This window comes from Thamnophis elegans, chromosome 2 (genome assembly GCF_009769535.1).
Source record: "Thamnophis elegans isolate rThaEle1 chromosome 2, rThaEle1.pri, whole genome shotgun sequence".
Taxonomy (NCBI): domain Eukaryota; kingdom Metazoa; phylum Chordata; class Lepidosauria; order Squamata; family Colubridae; genus Thamnophis; species Thamnophis elegans.
Window position 1 is genome coordinate 2878811 of NC_045542.1, and position 27095 is coordinate 2905905.

Here is a 27095-nt window from a genome sequence, read left to right on the forward strand (position 1 = left end):
GGATATGTTAAGTATATTGATATGGAAGCGGAAATACACCAATGAGAGGAAGAGTGGGAAACAGAAGGGAGAAGATGGGAAGAGAGGGATAGGAGAGAGGGTAAGGGGGAAGATGAGGAGGATAAGGAGGAGTGGAATGAAGAGAGAGGAGAAGGAGAAAGGAAGGGGAAGTAGAGTAGAAAATGATGATGGAGGGAAGAAAGGAGGTAGGAGAGAGGTAGAAGAAAGAGGTTTATGGAGAGTAGAAGAGCTAATAATGGGTTTTTATCTTTTTGGATTATTTTTCTTTAAAACTAGGATATGTTAAGTATATTGATATGGAAGCGGAAATACATCAATGAGAGGAAGAGTGGGAAACAGAAGGGAGAAGAAAGATGGGAAGAGAGGGATAGGAGAGAGAGTAAGGGGGGAAGATGAGGAGGATAAGGAGGAGTGGAATGAAGAGAGAGGAGAAGGAGAAAGGAAGGGGAAGTAGAGTAGAAAAGGATGACGGAGGGAAGAAAGGAGGTAGGAGAGAGGTAGAAGAAAGAGGTGTATGGAGAGCAGAGGAGCTAATAATGGGTTTTTATCTTTTTGGATTATTTTTCTTTAAAACTAGGATATGTTAAGTATATTGATATGGAAGCGGAAATACACCAATGAGAGGAAGAGTGGGAAACAGAAGGGAGAAGATGGGAAGAGAGGGATAGGAGAGAGAGTAAGGGGGGAAGATGAGAAGGATAAGGAGGAGTGGAATGAAGAGAGAGGAGAAGGAGAAAGGAAGGGGAAGTAGAGTAGGAAAGGATGATGAAGATAGAAAGTTGGAGGGTGGTAGAAGAAAGAGGTGTATGGAGAGCAGAAGAGCTATAATGGGTTTCTATTTTTCTGGCTATTGTTGACAAGAGGAATTGAGGTAATTATTATTTAATACTATACGATACGGGCTATGTATAGTATACATGTGAGTGTGTGTTATGAAAATGAAAATAAAAATACTTATATTAATTTTACCAATTTCCTTTCCTGTTTCAGTTCCTGCAAGTCCTTGGAAAGCTCCACACAGATCTGGGCTAGAAGGTCTTCTGCTATGACTTCCCGTTGGCCTGCAAAGTCATTCAGCTCCTTCACCACTTGAAGGAAAGCATGGTACTGGCAAAACCTACAAAGAAAAGACAATTATTTAAACTTAACCTGCAACAAAGAACACTGTCCTCCTCAAAACAAGGAAGGGACTATGCATGAAAATGAAGTGTAGTCCTTCAGAGTTTCAGTGAAGATGCAGGTCATAAGAACAAACCATGGAGATAAGAATAGGTGTAAGGATAACCCTGATATCCATAAAATTTGGAGTTAGTTTAATAAAAAGACAATTTGGGAGGGAGAACATGCACATTTTTTTAAAGCATGGAAATGTAAAAAAAGAACGTGCAGAAAAATGTAGAACAAGAAAAAAGGACTTGTTTTCTTCCTTTACCAATGAATTATTCCTTCCTAACGAGACAGTGGATCTTCTGAACATACTGCTAACAAAAATAGCTACATATGTGCATGGAATACAATGCAAAAAGATGTTATGTTTTAGCTGGGCACTAGCTTAGATGATTTAAAAAGCAATTAAACCAGTTTATTGAAGATCCACCACTAATTGCTCTTAGCCACGATGGTTACATCTCTTCAGAAAAAAGACTACTACAGAACCACCACAGAATACTAGTTGCTGAGTAGCAGAACTACTTTTAGACTGTTTTTTATTTCCTCATTCTCTGCTGGAGACAGAATAGAATTTTGTTTGCCCTTCTTGGGTTCATAAATGTATTGACCTCCCACAAAGACATTAACTTCCACCTAAACTAACTTCCCTACATTGTCATTCTGAACTGAATGTAGCCATTATATTTATCTCTATGTTTCTTATTAAAAAAAAACCTTTCTTATAAAAAAAATAACCTTTACTCCTCAGTTATTTTTACTAGGTATAAGTATTTACTTTACAGTGGTAGAGACTAACTTGATTCTGCACCTAATAACGGCAGCAAGACTGTTGGTGGCGCAATACTGGAAGAAGGAAGACTTGCCTACAATCCAAGAATGGACATTGAAAGTTACAAACTTAGCCGAGATGGCTAAAATATCGGCATATCTTAAAGATCACTCAAATGAGAGATATAAACGAGACTGGAAAAAATGGATTGACTATATACAAAACAAATATGGGATTAAGAAATTACAGATAGCCTATGCTTAAGATCAGAAATGATTTAAATTGTTTAAAGTTAATTCAGCAAGAAGAAGCTAAGGTCAATGTAGAATGTCATTAATTTCTTTATTTCTTTTTTCTCAATAGATTTTAGACTGTGTTTGTTAAAAATCCATACCGTGTACGGGTTCTGGGAAGTCGGGGGGGAGGAGGAGGGGGGTTGGGGGGAGGGTGGAGGGAGGGAGGGGTATACATTAGGTTAGACAAGAATTTGGTGGTAAACTAGAACTATTTTGACACACACACAAAATTGTACTCCGATGTCTCACTGATTGAGGAATGATGAAATGTTTGTTTTAAAAGAAAATAAAACTTTTGAAATAAATAAAAAAAAAAACACACACACACCTATGGATAAAGTCTGTACCCAATTTATTAAGATGATGAAGATTTGACACAGGATTTTAGTTACTATGCGAAGTTTTGTAACTTTCCTGGATGTACCTTTAGAATTACGTAAGAACTATAGTCTGTATTTCTTTTTCTTCACTTTTTTTTTCAAAGTTCAAAGTTTAATGAATTTATATGCCGCCCAATCCTGAAGGACTCCGGGCGGCTTACATAAAAACAACGCTAAAAAGAATACTAAAAAATTTAAAATAGAGAGAAGAAGCAAGTTAAAAGGCACATCATACACTCAACCTTAGTGGGGCTGGACCTCATATTAACTCATATTAGCCATGGGCATACATACTAGGTACCATTAATAACGAAAGCAGTCACCAGTGATAAATCTGAATTGGTATTGGACCTGGGTACTTGAGAGACCGCCTGCTGCCAATCACCTCCCAAAGACCCATTAGATCACACAGGGTTGGCCTCCTCCGGGTTCCGTCTACCAGCCAATGCCATCTGGCTACCACCCGGAGGAGGGCCTTCTCTGTGTCTGCTCCGGACCTTTGGAATGAGCTCCCCGTGGAGATTCGGACCCTCACCACCCTTCAGGCTTTCCGTAAGGCTGTTAAAACCTGGCTGTTCCGACAGGCCTGGGGTTGACGAGTTCCCTTCCCCGCTCGAATTGTGTGACTGTTGATTGTTTTAAATTTTCTCTGTATCCTGTTGTTTGTTTTAGCCTTGTCTGTATTACTCCCTCCCCTGGGTTTGTTAGCCGCCCTGAGTCCCTCCGGGAATAGGGCGGCATATAAATGCAATAAACCTATAAACCTATTGCAAGATCAATAATTAAAGCATAAACATTGAGAGAGAGAGAAATTACTTCCTGGAGCAAGAAATCCATTTCCTGGATATGTGGACTGGATTGCTGATTGCTTGCCCAGCCAGCCCAATAACATTAACCAATGCTAAATTTCACCAAGGCCTTCATTCATATTTATAAACCTCAGAATCAAGTATGTTAAGTCATGTGGTTTATGTTGCAATGTTCCCTTTCATCATCCGTCTGCCTGCTGATGCTCATATGAGTTCTGCAAAGTGGATGCAACTTTGGATCACATGTGCTAATGCTTCCTAGGCATTCCTTTTGAGGACGGCTGCTGTTAACAATTTGCAAAGTCATCTTGGCCAGGTCTTGCTAAGCTCAAGTTTAAAAAACAGACAAGATTTGTCTACTTGAGGATGTTTAAATAATCATAGTCAAATAAAAGTGGAGGTATGATGATGGTAATATAATAAATATCCGAGTTAGGATATTAGAGTTAATATGAATTACATTTGATGACGGTGGAAGAGATGCACAAAAGCCTTTTGTAGCCAACTGATACACTTTCTACAGTATGTAAAGGAGGAGGATTTGTATGTTTGTTTTGAAAATAAAAATATATTTAAAAAAAAAAGATTTGTCTACTTGAAATATGTACAGCACTGGCTTCGTTGCCATTAAACTCATATGCTCACTTCTTACTTTGTTTCTGGATCTTCTCGAGAGGTCCTCTTGGGAAGATGCTTTTTCACAAGATTTCTGTAAAGGAGATAACATAGAATATTGATCTAAAATGGAATGAAGAGTGAACTCATACTTACACTGCAGTGGTGGGTTTCAAAAATTTTTCAAACCTACTCTGTGGGTGTGGCCTCCTTTGTGGGAGTGGCTTGCCGGCCATGTGACCTGGTGGGAGTGGCTTGCCGGCCATGTGTTCTCTCTCTCTCTCTTTCCTTCCTTTTGTCTCTCTGTCCCTTTTTCCTTTTTTTCTTTCATCTCTCTCTCTCTTTTTCTTTCATCTCTCTCTCTCTTTTTCTTTCTTTCTTTCTTTCTTTCTTTTTCCTTCCTTCCTTTCTTTCTCTTTCTCTCTCTGTGTGAATGTGTGTGTGTGTGTGTGTGTGTGTGTGTCAGTGGTGGGTTTCAAAAATTTTTGGAACCTCTTCTGTAGGTGTGGCCTGCTTTCTGGTGGAACGGTTCGGTAGATTTGACGAACCGGTTCGACCGAACTGGTAGGAACCCACCTCTGCTACAATGTAAAAAGATGCACTGTTTCATTCAAACATAATTACATTTCAATATTAGACTTTGAAGCGGCTTCAGGCTGTTGGATTTTGTCAGATGGAAATGTTTAATATACCTGCCTGAGTAAAATTATTTTTATTTAATAGGACTTTTCCAACTTTCTCTACATTTCACCTACCTCAACTCACATATGAGATAGGCAGTCTGCTTGAGCTAAACTACGTAAGTTCTTGGATTCTTTCCTTTCCCTAAAACCTGAATCCAAGCATCTGTCAGCCCAGGGGTGAGTTCCTGCCAGTTCTAACCTCTTCTATAGAAGAGGTTCCACAAATCTACAGTGCCGTTTAGAACCGGTTCCAGCTCCCTCCCCCCGCCCGTCCGAACATCATCAAGATGAAGAAAGAGAGGAGGAATTCTGGGAGTTGAAGTCCACAAGTCTGAAAGCTGTCAAGTTTGAACACCCCTGGGGTTTTTTTTTCTAAAGGGTTAGGGGTGCGAGGGTCTTGTAACTTGACAGCTTTAAGACTTTCACTCTTCAATGCCAGAGTTCCTGAGCCAACATGACTGGAGGAGGAATTCTGGGAGTTGAAGTCCACAAGTCTTAAAGCTGTCAAGTTTGAACACCCCTGGAGGTTTTCTTTCTAAAGGGTTAGGGGTGCAAGGATCTTGTAACAACAGCTTTAAGACTTGTGTGCTTCAAATGCCAGAGATTCTGAGGCAACATTTTGGTTGTTAAGTAAGAGCATTGTTAAGTGAGTTTCACAAGTTGGCCACGCCCCACTCGGTCACATGGCCGACAAGCCACTCCCACAAAGCAGGCCACACCTACCGAAGAGGTTCTAAAAATTTTGAAACCCACCACTGTGTCAGCCCCATTGCCATCCCCACTCCCCCACACCTACCTCAGCTGCTTCGCATATGCCTGCTCAATTTCAGTCCGCTCTTTCACAAATTTGACGTATCTGTCCATCAGGTCCAGGCCCCACTGGGTGTGGCGCTCAATCGTGTCAAATTGATCCTGAAGGGGAAGAGGGGAGAAGTGTGACCCAAGGCAGCTGAAAACCCACAGACTTTTTCTGGGACCTGAATAGAATGGGGTCACAAAGGCCTGGCACAGATGATAAAAACCAAGCTGTGTCAGCAGGGGTTCACTAAAAGAATTAAGGGAAACCAATAACCAAACCTGCAAATGACTGCCACAGTTTGAAACACTATTGTCCTCAAACAACCAGATGTCAGCGTTCCAAATACCATGTAGAATCAAATCAGAGTCGAAGGCAAAACTATGCTTAAAGTTCCAATTTAATAAAGCAGGCATGTTGGCATCGTGCTATGGGGATCCCAACTCTGGAAGTTACATCAGAATCCCACCCAGTTAAAAGTTCATGATCTTGTCCCCACACCCACAGTCCATCACATGGTCTAATCTCCTTCTTCCACGCTGGCGTCCATGCCCAGCTTCTTCCGGTCAGGTGTACTGGTGTGGAGAACAAAGGATGACCTTGGCTTCTAGCAAAGAATGAAAAACAATACATTCCAAAAGCCTACTCCTTCTATTCCTCCCCTCCCATTGACTATACTTAAAGAAACAGCGTAATGAAATCAGAGAAAGTGTGGCAGGCCAAAATTCTAAGAGGAATATAAATGCAGGCCTGACACCAGACTTCATTCAGCGGCTCGAGTCAAGAACTTGGCTTTTTAAGTCAAAGGCTGCACTCAGCCTCTTGAGTGACATTCCACGGGATTGTATCCATGAAAGTAATCAGGTCTAGACAAAAACCAATCTTCAATACATGTAAAATACACAGTTCTAATGATTTATCCCTCTTGTATTTAACCATTTTGTCATGTCTCATAAAAATGAGAATCTGGTGGAAACCTTTGCAGTTCTAGACGGAGCCTTATTATATTGCAATATGGCTGTGGAAACTAGTGCGTAATTAGCATAAGACAAAATCCACTTGAAGTTCTATGCACAAAACCTAATTCCTAGTTGCTTTCTAAGCTTGGTGGGTGGGAAATAAGGGGAAGGCGGCCCATTCTACTCATCATGCAACTCACATCAGCACAATTCAAGCTGACATTGCAAATTCTTCATTGTCTTTCATGCTACTAAACATCTAAGCAAGGGCCCAGGTTTTTTGTTTTTTTTAAATACCGAATAGCATTTAAGAAAAAAAAAATACGCTACATTCCTATGTATCCTCCCACCTCATGACATTAACCAGAAATCAGGACTTTTGTTGAGTTTTACAATTCGCAAGAATTTTTACAACTAACAAGAATGTGGCTGGCAGACATTACCCACTAATGTATACTTCATCTCCTCGGATTTTGCAAATCAAACATGGCAATGTTTGTGCCAGGATCGATGTGACGGAATTACTATCTCAAGAGAGTTCTGTTCTATTAAACTTTAGCAAGCTCAAAGCAGACAGTTCTCCACAACATCACTTTCTTAATATGCCTGTCTCATAAAGAATGAAGAGTTCAATTTTTAATTTAGTTGGAAGAATACTGGAACATAGCGCTACTGCGGACACTAGAAGTGATAAACAGAATAAATACTATCTCTGAAGCTTTATAAATAGGAGGTACGTCCTCCTCCACGTTTTGTTTACTAATTACTTCCAAACATGAGAATGTTAAATCTAAAATGATAGGAACACTGTAGATTTACCAACAAATGATGAGCCCAACTGAAACTGAAAAGAACTGGATCAGGACTTTTAAAACTGACAATGATTATGTGCCTCAAGCCCAGAGGTGGGTTCCTACCCAGTTCGCACCTATTCGGTAGAACCGGTTCGTCAAATCTACCGAACCGGTTAGAAGAGGTTCCACCAGTGGACCCGGAAAGCCGGCCACACCTACAGAAGCGGTTCCAGAATTTTTTGAAACATACCACTGGTTTGCACACACTCAGCCAAGGTCATGCTGAACCCCTCTACTTTGGATGGCCCGATGGATTTTATGATGGGTGTGCAACCCTGGAGGTGTTGAAGAAGGACAGGTGGCTCAGCCTGATCCAGGACGACAGGCACGACAGTGGCTTACAGACAGAGAGAGGGAGAGAGACAGACAGACAGACACACACACACACCCTAACACACACACAGCACTCTGTAAACCGCTTAGAGAGGGCTGAAAGCCCTATGAAGCGGTATATAAATGTAACTGCTATTGCTATTGCTATTATGTTGAGCCCAGCATGAAACCTACAGCAATTCTAGAGCAAAGTGTACAAGTGATGCCCACATGACAGATAGCCCAAATGCTCAAAGAGCCGAGATGGCGCAATGGTTAGGGTGCAGTACTGCAGGCCACTTCAGCTGACTGTTATCTGCAGTTCAGCGGTTCAAATCTCACCGGCTCAAAGGTTGACTCAGCCTTCCATCCTTCCGAGGTGGGTGAAATGAGGACCCAGACTGTGGGGGGCGATATGCTGACTCTGCAAACCGCTTAGAGAGGGCTGAAAGCCCTATGAAGCGGTATATAAGTCTAACTGCTAGTTAGAGGCACCGGCAATGGGGCACCGGCAATGGGTAGTCTTTAGAGCCAAGGAAGAGCCAAGAAGACCAATCATTGGGGGAGGGGGAGGAAAGCATGCCTTCCATTTCTAATACGGAAGCTGCATCTGCCGGGGAACAGATTTTCTCTAATGCTGATGAAGTAAATAAACCATCCTGAATTCAGCGCTTGGGTTGAATTGGGACGTTATTTTTTTCCTCAGCTCTGGATTTCCAGCCAAGTCAGCTGGCAATCTTTCACACTTCCTATACTTGGCACCCTATTTTGAGACAACTACTTGCAGCTGGACAATGTTTAAGGAAGATTTCTAACAAGTCCCCTTTCCATCCTGAACGCATAAAACAAAACCACTGTTTGAAAACAAGGATGCATTTGTGTCCTGATATTTTAAATTAATTACTTTGGAACATAGCTGGTAATTACAGCCCCATGAGTGAGCAGCCCAGATCCTGCATTTGGACTGCGGACTCCTTTGGGGGGTAACTCAACTTTCACTCAACAATGATAGCAAAATTTCTTCCCTTCGTTCGTCAGGCTCAAAAAAACCTGCATTTCTGAGCAGTTTCCTTTATTGTTCCACACTCACAGTTGAGATGGGCGGCGCATAAATCAGATAGACAGGCAGACAGAAACCTTGTCAAGTTAAAACAACTAGTTGCGTCATCACAGATACATTCCGAGAACCTCTAGGGAGGGGCTGACTTGACCCAAACATTGCTTTGTCTTGGTCGTCTGGAATGAAGCTCCTCCCTCCTGGGAATCCAGACTACATTCCGCCACAGGTATAAATTACACATAGCAAATTGTTTTCTTTCTTGAAGCTGGGAGATGCGCAAACTCTATGCAGGGCAGTCACTGAGAAAGGGAGCTGTCTCCTGGATGCCCCCTTTCTCCCCTCAAGAATAGCAATAGCAGTTAGACTTATATACCGCTTCATAGGGCTTTCAGGCTGAGTCAACCTTGAGCCGGTTAGATTCGAACCGCTGAACTGCAGATAACAGTCAGCTGAAGTGGCCTGCAGTACTGCACCCTAACCACTGCGCCACCTTGGCTCTCAGTATATGCTATCATCTTCCTCTAGATTAGGCAAAGACATGTAAGGGGATGTACGTGTCTCGAGGTTATGTAGCAGCTGCAACAATTTTCCTGGCTGTCATCTAATGCCATTTTGGGAGGGAAACCCACATTATGATCATTACCAGAACCATGTTTCAAAAAGAGACACAGAAAGACGAAGAAATACAGGTAATCCTTGACTTATGAAAGTAATTGAGCCCAAAATTTCTTTTGTTAAGTGAGACATGTGTTAAGTGAGTTTTGATCCATTTTACAACCCTTCTTGACACCTTTGTTAAGTGGATCACTGCAGTTGTTAAGTTAGTAATATGGCTGTTAAGTGAGTCTGGCTTCCCCATTGACTTTGCTTTGAAGGTCAGAAAAGGTGCGTGACCCGACAAATGCGCGCCCGACAAATGCGCGCCGACGAAACCGCGCCCACAAAAAACACGCCATCCACAAACAACATAGTGGGACGCGAAAACAACGTTTTAGAGTTAGGGACGTTGTTTTCGCATCCCATTATGTTGTTTGTGGATGGCGCGCTTTTTGTAGACGTGATTTCGTCGACGCGGTTTTGTCGGCGCGCATTTGTCGGTGAACCCAAAAGGTGATCACATGACTCCGGGACAATGCAACTGTGATAAGTAGGAGTCAATTGCCCAGCGCTCAATTTTTGATCACATGACTATGGGGATGCTGCAATGGTGGTATGTGTGAAAACTGGTCATAAGTCACTTTTTCCAGTGCCGTTGTAACTTCAAATGCTCACTAACTGCTGTAAGTCAAGGGCCACCTGTATTGCATCCAACAAGAGGAAAAATCTTAGCAATCGCTTAAAAACGAATGGTTCTAGCTTCATGCTGTTTTCACTGAATCACTCGGCGTTCCCAAAATCTGGTGATTTCATGATGAGTCAAGGCTACAACTTCCATCCTTCTGCAAACCAGTATTGCAATCCGCTGGGAATCTTATGTGCAAATACATTGACAGGACTACAATTAGGTTATCCCGATTATCATCACACGTATCATTTTAAAAGGATGGAAGGAGAAAGCAACGGGCTGTGTCACAGATAATTCTTCTGAAGGGTGGTTCTGGACTCATGACCTCCGCTGCGGAGGATTCCAACTGACACTACTTACTAGAGATAAGGAAAGATTTTTATCCCCACTAGTATGTGCTTCTTAATAATGCAAATGAACCATAAAACAAACTGAGTAACATTTAAGAAAATAATTTTCCTGACCGTCTTCTTTTTCGCTTTTTTGTTTGATCAGCTGCTACACTCTTAAAAATCAAGAGCTGATGAAACAATCTGTATTCAGAGATTTGCAATCTCTAGTCTCTCAGCAGTAATTAAAAGCCATCTAAGGTTATTTTAATGCAACTGAAATTGCTTTAAAAAAAACAACTATGTGTAGATATCTAACTAAACGTAGAAAAGAACCCTTCTCTTCTGATTCCCTTCAACAGATAGGTCATAGAGTTTTAAAGTTATGATAGATTTAATCTGCAGTCAGACATCTAGCAAAATCAATTTCAGATGGAATCCTTGGATCACTGCCAATTCATTTTTTAGAATTATTGTTTTTTTAGAAGAAATTTTGTGCCATGGATTCCAATGTAGATTTAAGACATTATTTCAAAACCATTATGACAATTTATTTGTCAAATACCAAGAGATACATTTGGGACCTACCATCACCTGATCCATATCAGATTTTTACACATTCATCCCCGATAATTTTGAAGAGTTAACACTCTTTAATTTCACTTCGATGCAGAGCTAAGCATGGAGGATTTGCAACCAGCCTATCATTCGGAAACAGAGAAAGAGAAAAATGGCAATGGGAAGAAGCTTGCAAATAATTTTATGGTATACACTCTAAAGTTTAAAGGTGGAAAACAGAAATTCAAAAGAACTTGGGTAAGTTTTTTTTGCTTGATACGTAGATTGGAAGAGCATCAGATCTGTTGAAATGGTAAAGTTTCTGGATCTGTAGCAGAGTATTTGAAGTAGAAATGAAATGGCAAAAGACTAATTATAATGATATGAGGCAACAGTCCTAAACATACTTGCTGTTTAGGAAGTCCAACGGTCCTATTTTAGGCACGCATATCTAAAATGTGTTAAAATTCACTTGTCAATCATTAATGGAGATATTTTGAATTCACTGATTGGAAGAAAGGAAATTTGACACAGATTTCTTAGTAAAGGACAAGCTCATTTTGAAATCTTTTTCTGTGTTACCATATAAATTCCCCCATAAGTCTATATTTGTATATATAAGATTAATTGCAAAATAACCTAATTTTTAGCCCCTGAACTCAGTTCAAAGTAGTTCAATTTTTCTGTAAGTGGACGCCAAAGCAGCTCAACAATTCTCCATCAATATATAATGCAGGGATAAAGGAAGGAATAAAGCAGAATAATATTGACTTCAAGATTTCTAAATTGCTTTTCAAATGGTGCTACTTTTAGACCACTATCCAAATATTAGCAATATGAATGTCAGTCAAACTGCCAACATCTCTCCAAAAATATGTTCAGATAATTCAGAAATGCACTGCACTTCCTGTTCCACAATTTAAAAATAAAGTAAATGTGAATTATACTCATGGCAATCAAACCCATCCAAACTCTCTGTCACTACCACTCCAGTGAAAATCAGAATTGTTTTATTTTATTGAATAGTCAGTTGTTCCTCTTTCAATTTTCTTGTTAATTTAAGGACAGATCATCTACTTTCTAAATCCCAATGAAAACAGATTCTCCAAACTGCCTTAAAACAAGGAGGAACAAAAATCAGCAAAAAAAACCTGCTAATCACTGCAAGAGGATATAATCTAATTTCACAGAAATAAAGAAGATTCTGATTCGATCATTTTCGGACATCAAATAGTTGTGATAATATATTTAGAACACAAACCTTTATGCTACCATTTTTTAAAAAAAAAATCCAGATCTCAGGTTTAAAAGATGTGAAATAAAACTGTAAACTGAGCAGAAACAATAGCTGAGTTTTAAAGTTATTTTCTTTATTCAAAAGGCCTGGCCAATTTCTTAGTCCATCAAAATCTGGAACCACAGCTGAAGGGATGATGTCCTGCCACACAGTCCTGGATATCAAAGTTAATTGAAGAATCCAGAGCTTTATAAGACAATGTATTATGAAAAAGCTGAGATGGAAAGATTGAAAAGCCTGCAAGTTGCAGATTTTGTACAAAATGCAGATTTTGTACAAATACCGAATCCACTTTTGGTCACAATATAAAAAAAGATATTGAGATTGCAGAGGTGGGTTCCTACCAGTTTGCACCTATTCGGTAGAACCGGTTCGTCAAATCTACCGAACCGGTTAGAAGAGGTTCCACCAGTTGACCCGGAAAGCAGGCCACCCCTACAGAAGAGGTTCCAAAATTTTTTGAAACCCACCACTGACAGACAGACACACACACACACACACACACAGAGACAGAGAGAGAGAGAGAGAGAGAGAGAGAGAGAGAGAGAGAGAGAGAGAGGAAGAAATAAATAAATAAAAAAGAAAGAAAGAAAAAGAGTGAGAGATGAAAGAAAAAAAGAAAAAAGGGACAGAGAGACAAAAGGAAGGAAAGAGAGAGAGAGAGAGAGAGAAAGAAAACATATGGCCAGCAAGCCACTCCCACCAGGTCACATGGCTGGCAAGCCACTCCCACAAAGGAGGCCACACCCACAGAGTAGGTTCCAAAAAAATTTGAAACTCACCACTGCTCATAATGCATCCTGATATGAAGAGCTGAAACAATATAGTTGCTGTAGCTAAGAGCTAATACTGGGAACTTTGTTTTAAAATATCTCTATCCTGCCATAATTTGCTGGTAGACTAAACAAAATGCATCTTTATTTTTCGTATTTATCCCTCGTGGAAGAATTATTGTTTGATGTTCTGACCTATTTCTGGCTTCATATTTTTTTAATGACGAATTATCTTACTGGCAAATCTTCCAGAAATTTATTGTGCTTGACTCAGGCTATCATAATTGGATGTGCAATGAATAATTCTGCCTTCAAACTTTAAAATCCTATGAGGGTAGTGACAACATTTTAAGACCTTATGAATACACCGGCAACATTTGTAAAAACAAACTTAACGGCAATGAAGGATTTTTAAAAGGCTTATCTTGAGTTAAAAGTCAAGAATCCCTGTTGTCAGAGATTTAAAGCCTTAATGGATAGATAAGAAACCTGAGTCTTTTCAGACATTTTGGAAAACACTGTAGACTTAATTCCTATCAGCCTACAGCCAGTAATTAGGAATGATTGCGTTGCAGTCCAAGAAGCAATTGGAAAACAAATGAATTCCTCATTTTGCCTTGTTGGAAAAGATAATTCCCAGAGAACATGGTCTTGTCCATCTACCAATGTGAGAAGTTTGTTGCTTATGTGGGTTTTTTTGCAATGAATTTCAGTACTTTGGATCACTTAAGAAAGCAGACAGGGGAAAATTTACTGCTTTTTCTTTGCTTTCAGCACCCCAGCCATGATGGATCCTACATGATAATTGTTAAATTTAATTGATCGCTTTTACCTTTTTTTTCCTCTTTGTTGTTGTTAGGGTTAAATCTGTGCTTTGTTTCATTTTGTTGGCTTCCTTTTAGTGTTTTGTGTTTTATTTTTTTATGATAAAACAATAAATATTAGAAAGAAAGAAATCAGTCTTTAAAACAGTGTTTCTCAACCTTGGCAACTTGAAGATGTCCGGACTTCAACTCCCAGAATTCCCCAGCCAGCGAATGCTGGCTGGGGAATTCTGGAAGTTGAAGTCCGGACATCTTCAAGTTGCCAAGGTTGAGAAACACTGCTTTAAAAGAATAGAGGGTGCATATACTTGCAAGTATTAACTTTCAACCTTTCCTCTTCTGGATACTTACTGAATGAGGCAGTTCCACCACAGATGTAAAAATACGTCAGCCTAAAAAAGGGTTTCCATCCTGAGTTATTTCCAGTGTCTGCTGTAGAAAATGCCGTGCCTAAAAGCTCTATGTGTTTTTTTTCCCCCCTTCTGTTGTGCAATAGTGATATAATTCTGTGTTTGCCAGAGAGATAGCCTCTTCTGCAATTGGACAAAACACCATCTGGATTTCATTGCCTAACCCCAAGAGGTAAGAGCATCTGTCATGTTCCCCTGTGCACCCCCCCCCCCCACAAGCCACTCAAAGACTTGGCTTGCCCACCCTGAAGAAGGGTGGATGTGGATGTGTTGTCTTAGCAGCGTTTCAGAGCATGGTGAGTGAAAGATTCCCACTTACACATCGATGACGCCGACAGCATTGAGCGAAAGCCTTGATCTGGTTATATTGATTCATTTGTTGCTAGGAAATGGCAATCCATCCAGAAGAAAAGAGATGTCGTAATAGCAGAATCTGGGCCACGGGAATCTTTGCAAGCCACTTTCCTAAGTTGAAAGATGCTCTGAAATGAGTTCTCTTAACATAGCTACAAGGTGCAGAGAAATGAAGAGAGAACTCAAAGGTTTCTCTTGCAAGCAGAAAAAATAAATGCTACGAAAGAGGCAAGATTGCTAATGGCCTCTTTTAAGAAAGTAGCCCTTGAGAAATTTCAGGAGATCTTTAAAAAAAATCATTTAAAGTGCATTGTGAAGTCCCGGATAGAACTTTTTTCAGATCTGTTCAGATTTGGTTCTAGGCCTGCTGAAAATCCAGAGGTGCTCAAAATGTGCCAAGGGAGAGCCGAGGCGGCGCAGTGGTTAAATGCAGCACTGCAGGCTACTTCAGCTGACTGCAGTTCGGCGGTTCTAATCTCACCGGCTCAAGGTTGACTCAGCCTTCCATCCTTCCGAGGTGGGTGAAATGAGGACCCAGATGTGGGGGCGATATGCTGACTCTGTAAACCGCTTAGAGAGGGCTGGAAGCCCTATGAAGCGGTATATAAGTCTAACTGCTATTGCTATTGCTAAGGGAGAATCCCCTTGAGATATTGCATTGGAGCTTCCCAGGATTGGAGCCCTTCAGGGAGATTGGACTGCAACTCCCAGAATTCCTAGAGAGCCTGACTATTTAAGCACATTAATAGAGCCGAGGTGGCGCAGGGGTTAGGGTGCAGTACTGCAGGCCACTTCAGCTGACTGTTATCTGCAGTTCAGCGGTTCAAATCTCACCGGCTCAAGGTTGACTCAGCCTTCTATCCTTCCGAGGTGGGTGAAATGAGGACCCAGACTGTGGGGTCGATACGCTGACTCTGTAAACCACTTAGAGAGGGCTGAAAGCCCTATGAAGCGGTATATAAGTCTTAACTGCTATTGCTATTAATAATGCCTGCTGGGAATTGAAGCCTTACCATGCTTATTTGATCAATCTACATGCCATCTTTCCTACAGCGTTTGCCCAAGGCAGACAACAGTATAATGAAATCAACTAAGTTTGTTCGTCATTGTCATGCCTTATTTGCATATAGAGTACCACAAACAAAAATTTATCCACATATAGAAAAAGTGCTGCTTGCATGCCACACCTCTTTACCTAACTCGTGGGGAAGAATGCCTGAAGTCCGCAAGGGTGGGGAAGTGAGTGAAGATCAGTTGTTCTCAACTGTGAAATGTAGGTCTATCCATTATTTTTATATAGGGGAAGAGTGCCAGCATGCAGTGTTGTTTGAGGAATTTGGGGAGTTGAAGTCCACAAGTCTTAAAGTTGCCAAGGTTGGACACAGTGCTGTGATCCCCACTGAATATTGGTTTCCTTGTTTGTTTCATTAGTAACATAACAGATTGTGTTTCTCAAGCATTTGGGAAAAACACAGCCTGCGAATAGAAATGCAATGAGTTCATGAAAACCTCTGCTCCTCCGATACGTAGGATCAGCTTCGTCTCACTTGGTGCCCTTCTAAATAAATGAGAATGCAGTTCTCATTTAATCTCTGCTATTATGGGGAGTTGTTGTCCTTCAGACTTAGAAGACTCCGGGTTGGGATTAAAGTTTTTATGTAGTTTTCTCAAGATATAGCTAAAAGCTCTTTCTCTTGCCTGCAAAAGAAAACTCTGAAAAATACTTCAAATGCCTTTTTGTTTAAAGCTTGAAAAGGCTACAAGAGAGTCTTAGCATATTAAGGGCTTCTACTCACATTCAGTACTGATGAGTCAAGACACAAAAGTAAATACTTTTCTGATTACTTCAAGAATTGAACTAATTGGTTCAAGAATTGGATGTTTATTGGGTGTAATTGTTCCTTGGCTCTAAGCTTTTTGGGAAGTCTGGGTTTTGAGGTATTTCTTGTAAGAAAGGTAAGATTGTAAGAGAACTCTTTCCCTTACTCCACTTCCCATGAGCTTCCAAGAGAGGTCCCTTGCTTCATAGAATGGGGATTCTGTCTTTCAATATTTCTATCAGCCGTTGAAGCTTTGAGGCAGAAGGAGCCAGTGAGACAGATGAACCCACCTCTGATTATGAGAGTCTTATCAGATCTATTCTCCAGCTGATATTTATAAAGCGGAAAGGTCTGTAGGTGGGCAAACTATGCCAAGATGCACAGTTGAAAATAGCAAGTCAGGGATGTGAGCGCCAGCTGGGCGCATGGGAGCTTCTGCTCATTGGAGGGCATCAGAGTTGTAAGCTGACAGCCCAAAACGATACTTTCAAATGTAAAAGCTAAAAAAAAAAAATGACTGAAGAACAAACTGTTGCTTCCAAGGATGGGGACATCTGGCAGGAAGGAGAGGCTGGTTGGCTGTCCATTACGGAGTTCTTGGCTGGGAATGGATCTTAAACTAGGATCCTCCCAGAGCTGAGATCCTATGGGGGGATTACAAAAGGAAATACCAATCTTCCCACTCACAGCAAAGTTGGGAGGGGAAACAACTGGGGGGAATGTTTACAGAGAACAAATCCTATTGCAGAGACCTGATAAACAGAACACAGGCTTATTCTAGAGGCAAACAGAAACAGCACACAAAGAACACAGGACCGGAACAGACAAGCGCATTGCCTCCAAATGTTCAATCTAGACTTCGGGATGCTTGGAGGAAGAAGTCTTCGCCCTCTGAATGAACTGGGAATACTAGTCCCTGAATTCCCAGCCAGGATGCGTCATTGATGCTGGAAAATGTACCTAAGGCCTTGTATAGGCAAAGCACGGACTCAATCCTTAAGCACTGGATTTGGCACATGACAGGAGAGAGCATCACTGTCAAAAGACATGCTACATGGGGCTACCTTTGAAAAGCGTTCGGAGACTGCAGCTAGTCCAGAATGCGGCCGCGCGAGCGATATTGGGTGCACCAAGGTACACCCACGTTACACCTGTCCTCCGCGAGCTGCACTGGCTACCCATTGGTCTCCAGACGCAATTCATGGTGTTGGTTATCACCTTTAAAGCCCTACATGGCTTAGGGCCAGCGTACCTTCGAGACCGCCTACTACCACATACCTCCCAGCGGCCAGTAAGATCCCACAGATTGGGCCTCCTTCAGATGCCGTCAGCCAGACAGTGTCGGCTGGCGGGTCCTCGGAGGAGAGCCTTCTCTGTGGCTGCTCCGACTCTTTGGAATCAGCTACCCCCGGAGATCCGGACCTCACCCACTCTCATGGCCTTCAGGAAAGCTATAAAAACCTGGCTGTTCCGGCAGGCCTGGGGCTGTTGACCTCAGTGTTAAGGTCCAGCCCCGATTAGAAATGTATGCATGTGGTTTTGTGTTTTTAAACTGTTTTTTTTTCTTCTCTTTTTTGTAAGCCGCCCGAAGTCCTTCGGGATTGGGCGGCATATAAATTTTATAAATAAATAAATAATAAATAAATAATGCTAGTTCAGGTTCCAATTTAAGCCAACCCACTATCCCTTCAGCCTCCCAGCTGCAAGGTAGTAGTTGCTTCTTCTAACAATACGGTGAAAAACAAGGAATACAGTAGTCATTGACGTACAAGTTTGTTCAGTCAAAATTACAACAGCACTGAAAAAAAGTGATTTATGATTGGATCTTGCACTTATAGCAGCGTAGCAATAGCAATAGCAGTTAGACTTATATACCGCTTCATAGGGCTTTCAGCCCCCTCTAAGCGGTTTACAGAGTCAGCATATCGCCCCCACAGTCTGGGTCTTCATTTCACCCACCTCGGAAGGATGGAAGGCTGAGTCAACCTTGAGCCGGTGAGACTTGAACCGCCGAACTGCAGAACTGCAGTCAGCTGAAGTGGCCTGCAGTACTGCACCCTAACCACCTCGGCTCTAAGATGCTAAGATCTCAGTCCTGAAGGAAAAAAAGAAAGAAAAAAAGAAAGAAAAAGAGAAAGAAAAAAAGAAAGAAAAAAAGAAAGAAAAAGTGAGAGAGATGAAAGAAAAAAAAGAAAAAAGGGACAGAGAGACAAAAGGAAGGAAAGAGAGAGAGAGAGAGAGAGAAAACACATGGCCAGCAAGCCACTCCCACCAGGTCACATGGCCGGCAACCCATTCCCACAAAGGAGGCCACACCCACAGAGTAGGTTCGGAAATTCTTTGAAACCCACCACCGATTGGAACAATCATTCAGTGTCAGTCCAACTACATGACCACTCCAAGCGGTAATTGGAAAAGTCCTGTTTAGTACTAACGGTACTAAAAAGTGTTTTTATCTATTTCTGTGGGACTATGAGGGCGAGATAGCAATTCTTAGATTCAGCACTATATTTTGTGTTTATGCTGATTTTAGCATACAGATAGCCCTTGACTTACAGCTATAAGGGAGCCCAGGATTTCCATTGTGACACATGGCAGTTATAGAGTCGAGATGGCGCAGTGGTTAAATGCAGCACTGCAGGCTACTTTAGCTGACTGCTAGTTCAGCAGTTCGGTGGTTCAAATCTCACCGGCTCAGGGTTGACTCAGCCTTCCATCCTTCCGAGGTGGGTGAAATGGGGACCCAGATTGTTGGGGGTGATATGCTGACTCTGTAAACCGCTTAGAGAGGGCTGAAAGCCCTATGAAGCGGTATATAAGTCTAACTGCTATTGCTATCATCTATCTATCTATCTATCTATCTATCTATCTATCTATCTATCTATCTATCTATCTATCATCTATCTATCTATCTATCTATCTATCTATCTATCTATCTATCTATCTATCATCTATCATCTATCTATCTATCTATCTATCTATCTATCTATCTATCTATCTATCTATCTATCTATCTATCTATATCTTTTATCTATGTATCTATCTAGAGCCGAGGTGGCGCAGTGGTTAGGGTGCAGTACTGCAGGCCACTTCAGCTGACTGTTATCTGCAGTTCAGCGGTTCTAATCTTACCGGCTCAAGGTTGACTCAGCCTTCCATCCTTCCGAGGTGGGTGAAATGAGGACCCAGACTGTGGGGGCAATATGCTGACTCTGTAAACTGCTTAGAGAGGGCTGAAAGCCCCAGGAAGCTGTATATAAGTCTAACTGCTATTGGTATTGCTATGTTGAGGCACCCTAGAAATCAGATTGGAATAAGTACAACATCCACTATCTACTGAACCTGTAAGTACAGATTCTGACTGGATTCTAGCTCTTTAATCAATTACTCTTGATTGAATAACAGGAAGTAGAATCTGCAGCCCAACATAAACATTCCTTGCCCCTTTATTAGCAGAAGGAAAACAGAAAAAGCATACAACAGTCCTGCTTTTATTGCTGTAGTCACAAGAAGATTTTAGAAAAGCTTGTTGTTTGTCTGCCTTGAACCCCACAGAGATAATTAAGTATTATTCCCCCTCCATTGCCCTCGATTGTAGTAACAGCAGTTGATTAATACATGCTAAAAGGAGCTCCTGGCAAGGAGCTACTGCAACGTGCTCTACATGGGGCAGCCCTTGAAGAGCATTCGGAGACTTCAGCTTGTCCAGAATGCAGCCACGCGAGCGATTGTGGGTGCACCTCGGTTCACCCACATAACACCTATCCTCCGCGAGCTGCACTGGCTGCCTATTGGTCTCCGGATACGCTTCAAAGTGCTAGTCGTAACTTATAAAGCCCTTCATGGTATTGGACCTGGGTACTTGAGAGACCGCCTGCTGCCAATCACCTCCACTAGACCGATTAGATCCCACAGATTAGGCCTCCTCCGAATTCCATCCGCCGGCCAGTGTCGACTGGTGACTACCCGGAGGAGGGCCTTCTCTGTGGCTGCTCCGACCCTCTGGAACGAGCTCCCCGTGGAGATTCGAACCCTCACCACCCTCCAGGCCTTCCTCAAAGCCCTTAAAACCTGGCTGTTCCGGCAGGCCTGGGGCTAAAGAGCTGTTGCCCCCGTCTCGAATGGTATGACTGTTGTGTGTTTTTAAATTATGTATTGTTATGTTTTGTTTTTTATTTTTTGTCTGTACCCCCCCTTCCCTGATTTGATTTGTTAGCCGCCCTGAGTCCCCTTCGGGGGAAAAGGGTGACATATAAATATAATAAAATGAAATGAAATGAAATGAATTAAGATCAGCAATACCACCTCCAAGCCAGCATAGCTCTTGGCTTACAAAAACAGCCTATCTAAAATAGACATTGATCCCAAAGTTGAAAAACGATTCAAGCCAATGCAGGATACCTTCCTATTGCCTACCTAGCATTCAAGTCCTGTTTCAACACTCTCCAGAAATCTTTTCAAGCCCTTTACAAAATTCCTAGAGCTTTTTATCTTTTTATGCTATTAACATTACTGCATTTTCCTCATACGGCAAAGGAAGGAGGAAGAGGAGGAAAGGAGAGAGAAAACGAATGAACCAACGGACCTGGCACCAACAAGGTTAGCTAAAATCTCAGCAAATACCTCCCCAAAATGTTGGAAATGTGAATCAATACATGGAACATATTACCACTTATGGTGGGCTTGTGGGAAGGCTAAATTTTTTTTGGGAAAAGGATCAAAAATTGGCTTGTGGCAATAACAGGAGTTAAAATAGATTGGAAACCTGAAGGTTTTTTTACTCTCTTTGTCCCTCTCTCTCTCTGTCTCTCTCTTTTTCTCTGTCTCTCTTTCTCTCTGTGTGTCTCTCCCTGTCTGTCTGTCTGCCTCTCTCTTTGTCTCTCTTTCTCTCTGTCTGTCTCTCTCTATCTGTCTGTCTCTGTCTGTGCGTCTCCCTCGTTGTCTCTCTCTCTCTCTCTCTCTGTGTCTCCCTGTCTCTCTTTCTGTCTCTCTCTCTTTCTGTTTCTCTCTTTCTGTCTCCCTCTGTCTGTCTCTCTCTGTCTCTCTCTTTCTGTCTCTCTCTCTCTCTCTTTCTGTCTCTCTCTCTCTGTCTCTCTAATTGACTGCAAAATATAAAAAAGAAATCCAGTATTTAATTTTACATATAATTACGGTGGCAAGGATTGCCTTCGCTCAGAAATGGAAAAACATATTAATTCCACGCGAAGATGAAAATAATAAGAAAGGTTATGGATTGTGCCGAAATGGATAAATTAACGAAAGAAATCCAGGGAAAAGAAGAGACAGAACATTACCAGATATGGGATAAATGGTATAGGTGGATGGAAGAAAGAAACAAGAATCAATGGAGGAAACCAATGAAGCCCAAAAATAGTAGTTAAGGAGAATTAACACACATATATGTATCCAAGTGATTTAAATTTACTAGAGGTAATAGCAATAGCAATATAAGTTAGACTTTCAGCGCTTTCAGCCCTCTCTAAGCGGTTTACAGAGTCAGCATATCGCCCCCACAGTCTGGGTCTTCATTTCACCCACCTCGGAAGATGGAAGGATGAGTCAACCTTGAGCCGGTGAGATTTGAACCGCTGAACTGCAGATAGCAGTCAGCTGAAGTGCCCTGTAGTACTGCACCCTAACCACTGCGCCACCTCGGCTCTTAATCAGTCAATATAGCAGACAGATGAGTAAAATAAGAGGGTTCAGAAGGGTGAAATGCAAATGAAATATACTAAAAGGGGAAATAATATAAGGAGAATGGTGTTGATTGGTATTTGCTATTAGAAAGAACAGGAAGTTCCTGTTCGTATTGTATTGTGTAAATGTGGTGTACGTCTATGTTTTGTGTGTATTTTGCATGTTTGTAAATTAATAAACAAAATTTAAAAAAAGAATGAACCAACGTACTTCCAGATAGCCCCTAGGATTAATAAATTCCTTGTAGGACGGAAAGAAAGTGGCAAATCTATTGTTCTAAATTAAAAAGCTATGGTGTGTATTTCTATTCTCACATTCCATTAAGGTTCCATCCACAGCAGTATTCTTATCGGTGCTTCTCTTTTTCAACTGGAGGAAGGATATGACAATGATTGTGACCCAGTGACCAGCTAAGAATAATTTCAATATCTAGTATTCTTGGCAATGTGTGTTTTTCAATCACTCCATTTAAAAAAAAAAAAGCTTTAATGTTTAGTAACTGTTTAGTAACATTAAAAGCCCTTTCTAGTTATCTCCTTCCATATGTCCCTATTAAAATATAAGGTGACATTTAAAATAATTGTATATTACTATAATTATTTAATGCAGTCTGCAATATACAACGTAAGTATAAGATATAAACATACTTGGTGTGAGGTTGTGGCAAAAAAAAGGACTTTTTCAAGTCAGCAACAATTTTAGGACCATAACTGTGTAATGCAATCCCACTTTTCTTCTACTAATATAGATGTACAACATCATGAAGAGAGCTGAGGTGGCGCAGTGGTTAGGGTGCAGTACTGCAGGCCACTTCAGCTGACTGTTATCTGCAGTTCGGCGGTTCTAATCTCACCGGCTCAAGGTTGACAACCTTCCATCCTTCCGAGGTGGGTGAAATGAGGACCCGGATTGTTGTTGGGGGCGATATGCTGACTCTGTAAACTGCTTAGAGAGGGCTGAAAGCCCTATGAAGCGGTATATAAGTCTAACTGCTATTGCTATTGCTATCTATCTATCTATCTATCTATCTATCTATCTATCTATCTATCTATCTATCTATCATCTATCTATCATCTATCTATCTATCTATCTATCTATCTATCTATCTATCTATCTATCATCTGTCTATCTATCTATCTATCTATCTATCTATCTATCTATCTATCTATCTATCTATCATCTATCTATCTATCATCCATCCATCCATCCATCCATCCATCCATCCATCCATATCTCTTATTTATCTATCTATCTAGAGCCGAAGTGGTGCAGTGGTTAGGGTGCAGTATTGCAGGCCACTTCGGCTGACTGTTATCTGCAGTTCGGCTGTTCTAATCTCACTGGCTCAGGGTTGACTCAGCCTTCCATCCTTCCGAGGTGGGTGAAATGAGGACCCGGATTGTTGTTGGGGGCGATATGCTGACTCTGTAAACCGCTTAGAGAGGGCTGAAAGCCCTATGAAGCGGTATACAAGTCTAACCGCTACTGCTATTGCTATGAAACGTGGGGTTTTAACATCACGTATTGCATGTAGCACTTAGTAGTATTTCACTATTTGAAGGTTACTTACAAAAATAGAGGAATAAAATAAGTGGGTATAAAAATAGCATCCATGGTAAAAGGTAGACGGCATTCTGTATGGGCTTAGCAATATCAGCACCTGTTACTGCTCATTTTAAAAGAGCGAAGGAAAGATGTAGCTCTGCAGACTGCATTACTTTGCCAACAATTTGAAAAAAAGCTGGTTTTTTTCCCATTCAAAAATAAAACACATTTGAAAGAAGTACTGAGGAAACGGGGGAAATTGAAGACGTTGCTTGCACAATCATTGTAAGAGAGTGAGCTCTGATGATCCCAAAGTAAGATCTCATCTGGAAGTAAAAAACAAGGCTAGTCTAAGAGTGATCGTTTTTCAGCTCGTTAACCGACAATGGAAACTTTTGAAAGCTCACGTATGTAACCCAGGGACGAACGGGTCCTATCTCAAAGGTGTGAGCCTCAATTTCATTGAAAGCCGCATCAGCATTATGGCTGCCGTCAAAGGGCCAGTAGCTGGGACAACATGACTAGGGCTGGGCGTGGCCAGCTCGCCGCTTGCTCACTGGATGCGGATGACTTGGGACAGAACAAGTCGCACCGGCTAACCCAGAGGTTCTCAACCTTCCCAATGCCGCAACCCTTTAAAAAAGGAGCCGAGGTGGCGCAGTGGGTAGAGTGCAGTACTGCAGGCTACTTCAGCTGACTGCTATCTGCAGTTCGGCGGTTCAAATCTCACCGGCTCAAGGTTGACTCAGCCTTCCATCCTTCCGAGGTGGGTGAAATGAGGACCCAGACTGTGGGGGCGATATGCTGACTCTGTAAACCGCTTAGAGAGGGCTGAAAGCCCTATGAAGTGGTATATAAGTCTAACTGCTATTGCTATTGCTATTAACACAGTTCCTCATGTTGTGGTGGCCCCCAACCACAAAATTATTTTCGTTGCTACTTCATAACTGTAATTTTGCTACTGTTATGAATCGTAATGTAAATATCTTGATATGCAGGATGTATTTTCATTATTACAAATTGAACGTAATTAAAGCACAGTGATTAATCGCAAAAACAATATGTAATTATATATTGCGAAATTATTTATCATTTACATTTTTATTCCTGTGGGTAGTCGTCGCAAGGGCCCCAGAACACTGCTTTGCCCAGGGGGCCCATAATACTGTTAAGTCGGCCCTGTGCATGCCAGCTATGGACTTGTGCCATAGAGGATGCCAAGAATGTGTGGTGGAGCCTGAGGGCACCAGTTTCCATTCCTGGCCCTGCCATCCCTCTGACTGACTAGCACACCCAGCATATCCGTAAAGGAGAGAAACTGGAAAGCCCCTTAGCCCTGCCAGGAACAGGCCTGAGCCCTACAGGAAGAAGAAGCAGAAACAGTGCCAACTTAACAGCATTCTGCCCCCCCCCCCCGGGCTAAGCAGTCCCATCAACACTGGCAACTGCGCCCACAGCTCCGGCGGCTTTCCCACAAGCAAGAGGTCGACAACCAGAGCAGGGAGGCCGGTGTCTGGCGGCAATCCTTTGGCTGCGCCCAAGGAGGCACCGATGGCAGAGGAGACACACCGAGCTGGCATGGACCTAGAAATCTCTCCACGTGGGCCTGAAGGGCGGAGACAAGGCAGGGCTGGGGGGTTGTGAGAAAAGCCGTCCTAAGATCCAGGCCCGATTTCTCGGTTCGGAGAAGTCCAGAAAGCTGAGGCTCTCCATAAACCGGGGGTTGTTCTTGGCGGGCAGCCGAGGGACATGAAGGGCCGCGATAGCACCAACACCTCAATTACCACCTGCTGCTGAGACAAGGGTTCGCTTAGCGATGTCTCGGTTCCTAAGACCATCGAAAATATGTCTTTTCCGATGGTCTAAGGCGACCCCTGTGAAATGGCCGTTCGACCCCCCCCAAGGGGTCGCGACCCACAGGTTTGAGAACCGCTGGGCTAACTCAACATGAGAACAATTTGATGCCCTAGAAGCCACTTGCCTCCCAGATTGCTGGCAGCCAACTGAGCGTGCATGCTCACACCCATTCCAAGTTTGAGGACTTTTATCCACAGAGGAAGGAGAGGCCTTCTCTCCCTAATCCCAGGCATGATTGGCAGTTTGTAAGCTCAGATGTGCATAAAAGTCTCCAAGCTTGGAATGGTCTGTGTGCGTGCACACGCCCACGTGCACGTATATGTACACGGCACATCAAAGGAGACATTATTCTCCCAATCCCAAACATCATTGACATCTCCCTGTCTGGCGTCCCTTCCCAGCAAAGGAAGAGGCGGAGGATAATGCTGCTGTCTGTGGAAGCATGGAGGAGAAAGTTTGCAGGAAGGAGTTTCCTCCGAGTCCAACGTCTGCCTTGGCAGATCTCCGGAGAGATTTTTCAGATTTCAGATTTCAGATTTTAGCTTTATTTGTATGCCGCCCTTTTCCCTGAGGGGACTCAGGGCGGCTCACAATTCAAGGGGAGGGAAGGACAAAACAAGTTACACACATGAAGACAATACATCGTTAAAAAGCGCAACAGTCATACTATTCGGGTGGGGTTGAAGTCTTTAGCCCCAGGCCTGTCGGAACAGCCAGGTTTTAAGGGCTACGCGGAAGGCCTGGAGGGTGGTGAGGGTACGAATCTCCACGGGGAGTTCGTTCCATAGGGTCGGAGCAGCCACCGAGAAGGCTCTCCTCCGGGTAGTTGCCAGTCGACATTGACCGGCTGATGGAATTCGGAGGAGGCCTAATCTATGGGATCTTATTGGCCTAGTGGAGGTAATTGGCAGTAGGCGGTCTCTCAAGTACCCAGATCCAATACCATGAAGGGCTTTGTAGGTGACAACTAGCACCTTGAAGCGCACCCGGAGATCAACAGGCAGCCAGTGCAGCTCGCGGAGGATAGGTGTTACGTGGGTGAAACGAGGTGCACCCACGATCGCTCGCGCGGCTGCATTCTGGACCAGCTGAAGTCGCCGAATACTCTTCAAGGGCAGCCCCATGTAGAGCACATTGCAGTACTCCAGCCAGAGCAAGAGGAGGAGGCAGGGGAGCCGTGTTCCCTCGTCCTGCACAAGGGAGGCTGGCTGTTCTTGAAAGGGAATCCCTGTTTCCAGTTGTGTCTGGTAAGGATGCTGGCTTGTTGGGAGCTTGTTCCCTCATGCAGCTCCCCTGCCAGCCCCTCCTCCTCTCTCTCCAGAGATCTGTCAAGGCAGACGTTGGACTCGGAGGAAACTGCGTCCTGCAAACTTTCTCCTCCACGCTTCCACACGCAGCAGCGTGATCCTCCGCCTCCTGTGGGGGGCCAGGAAAGGCTGGAAGGGGGGATCCGGAGATCTTTAGCAGAGGAAGGTGAGCCAAAGCCTAGTCTACCAGAGGAGCCTCACAGTCCATCTCAGGCCACACAGAGGACCCCAGGACAGCGGCACGGACTGTCCTGGGCAGTGGTGGGCAAGTGCTCAGCCTGGCCCTCAAGCTCCTGGGGCACCAACCCCACTTTC

General features: G+C 42.7%; 1 protein-coding gene across 1 annotated transcript in view; it reads right to left on the minus strand.

The window, feature by feature from the left end:
• Window positions 1–27095, minus strand: part of TRIP10 (thyroid hormone receptor interactor 10) — a 94361-nt gene that overhangs the window by 36000 nt on the left and 31266 nt on the right. The window contains 3 exon segments of the mRNA XM_032210981.1: window positions 991–1138; window positions 4098–4154; window positions 5540–5655. Of these exon segments, the coding sequence (XP_032066872.1) occupies window positions 991–1138; window positions 4098–4154; window positions 5540–5655 (321 nt within the window).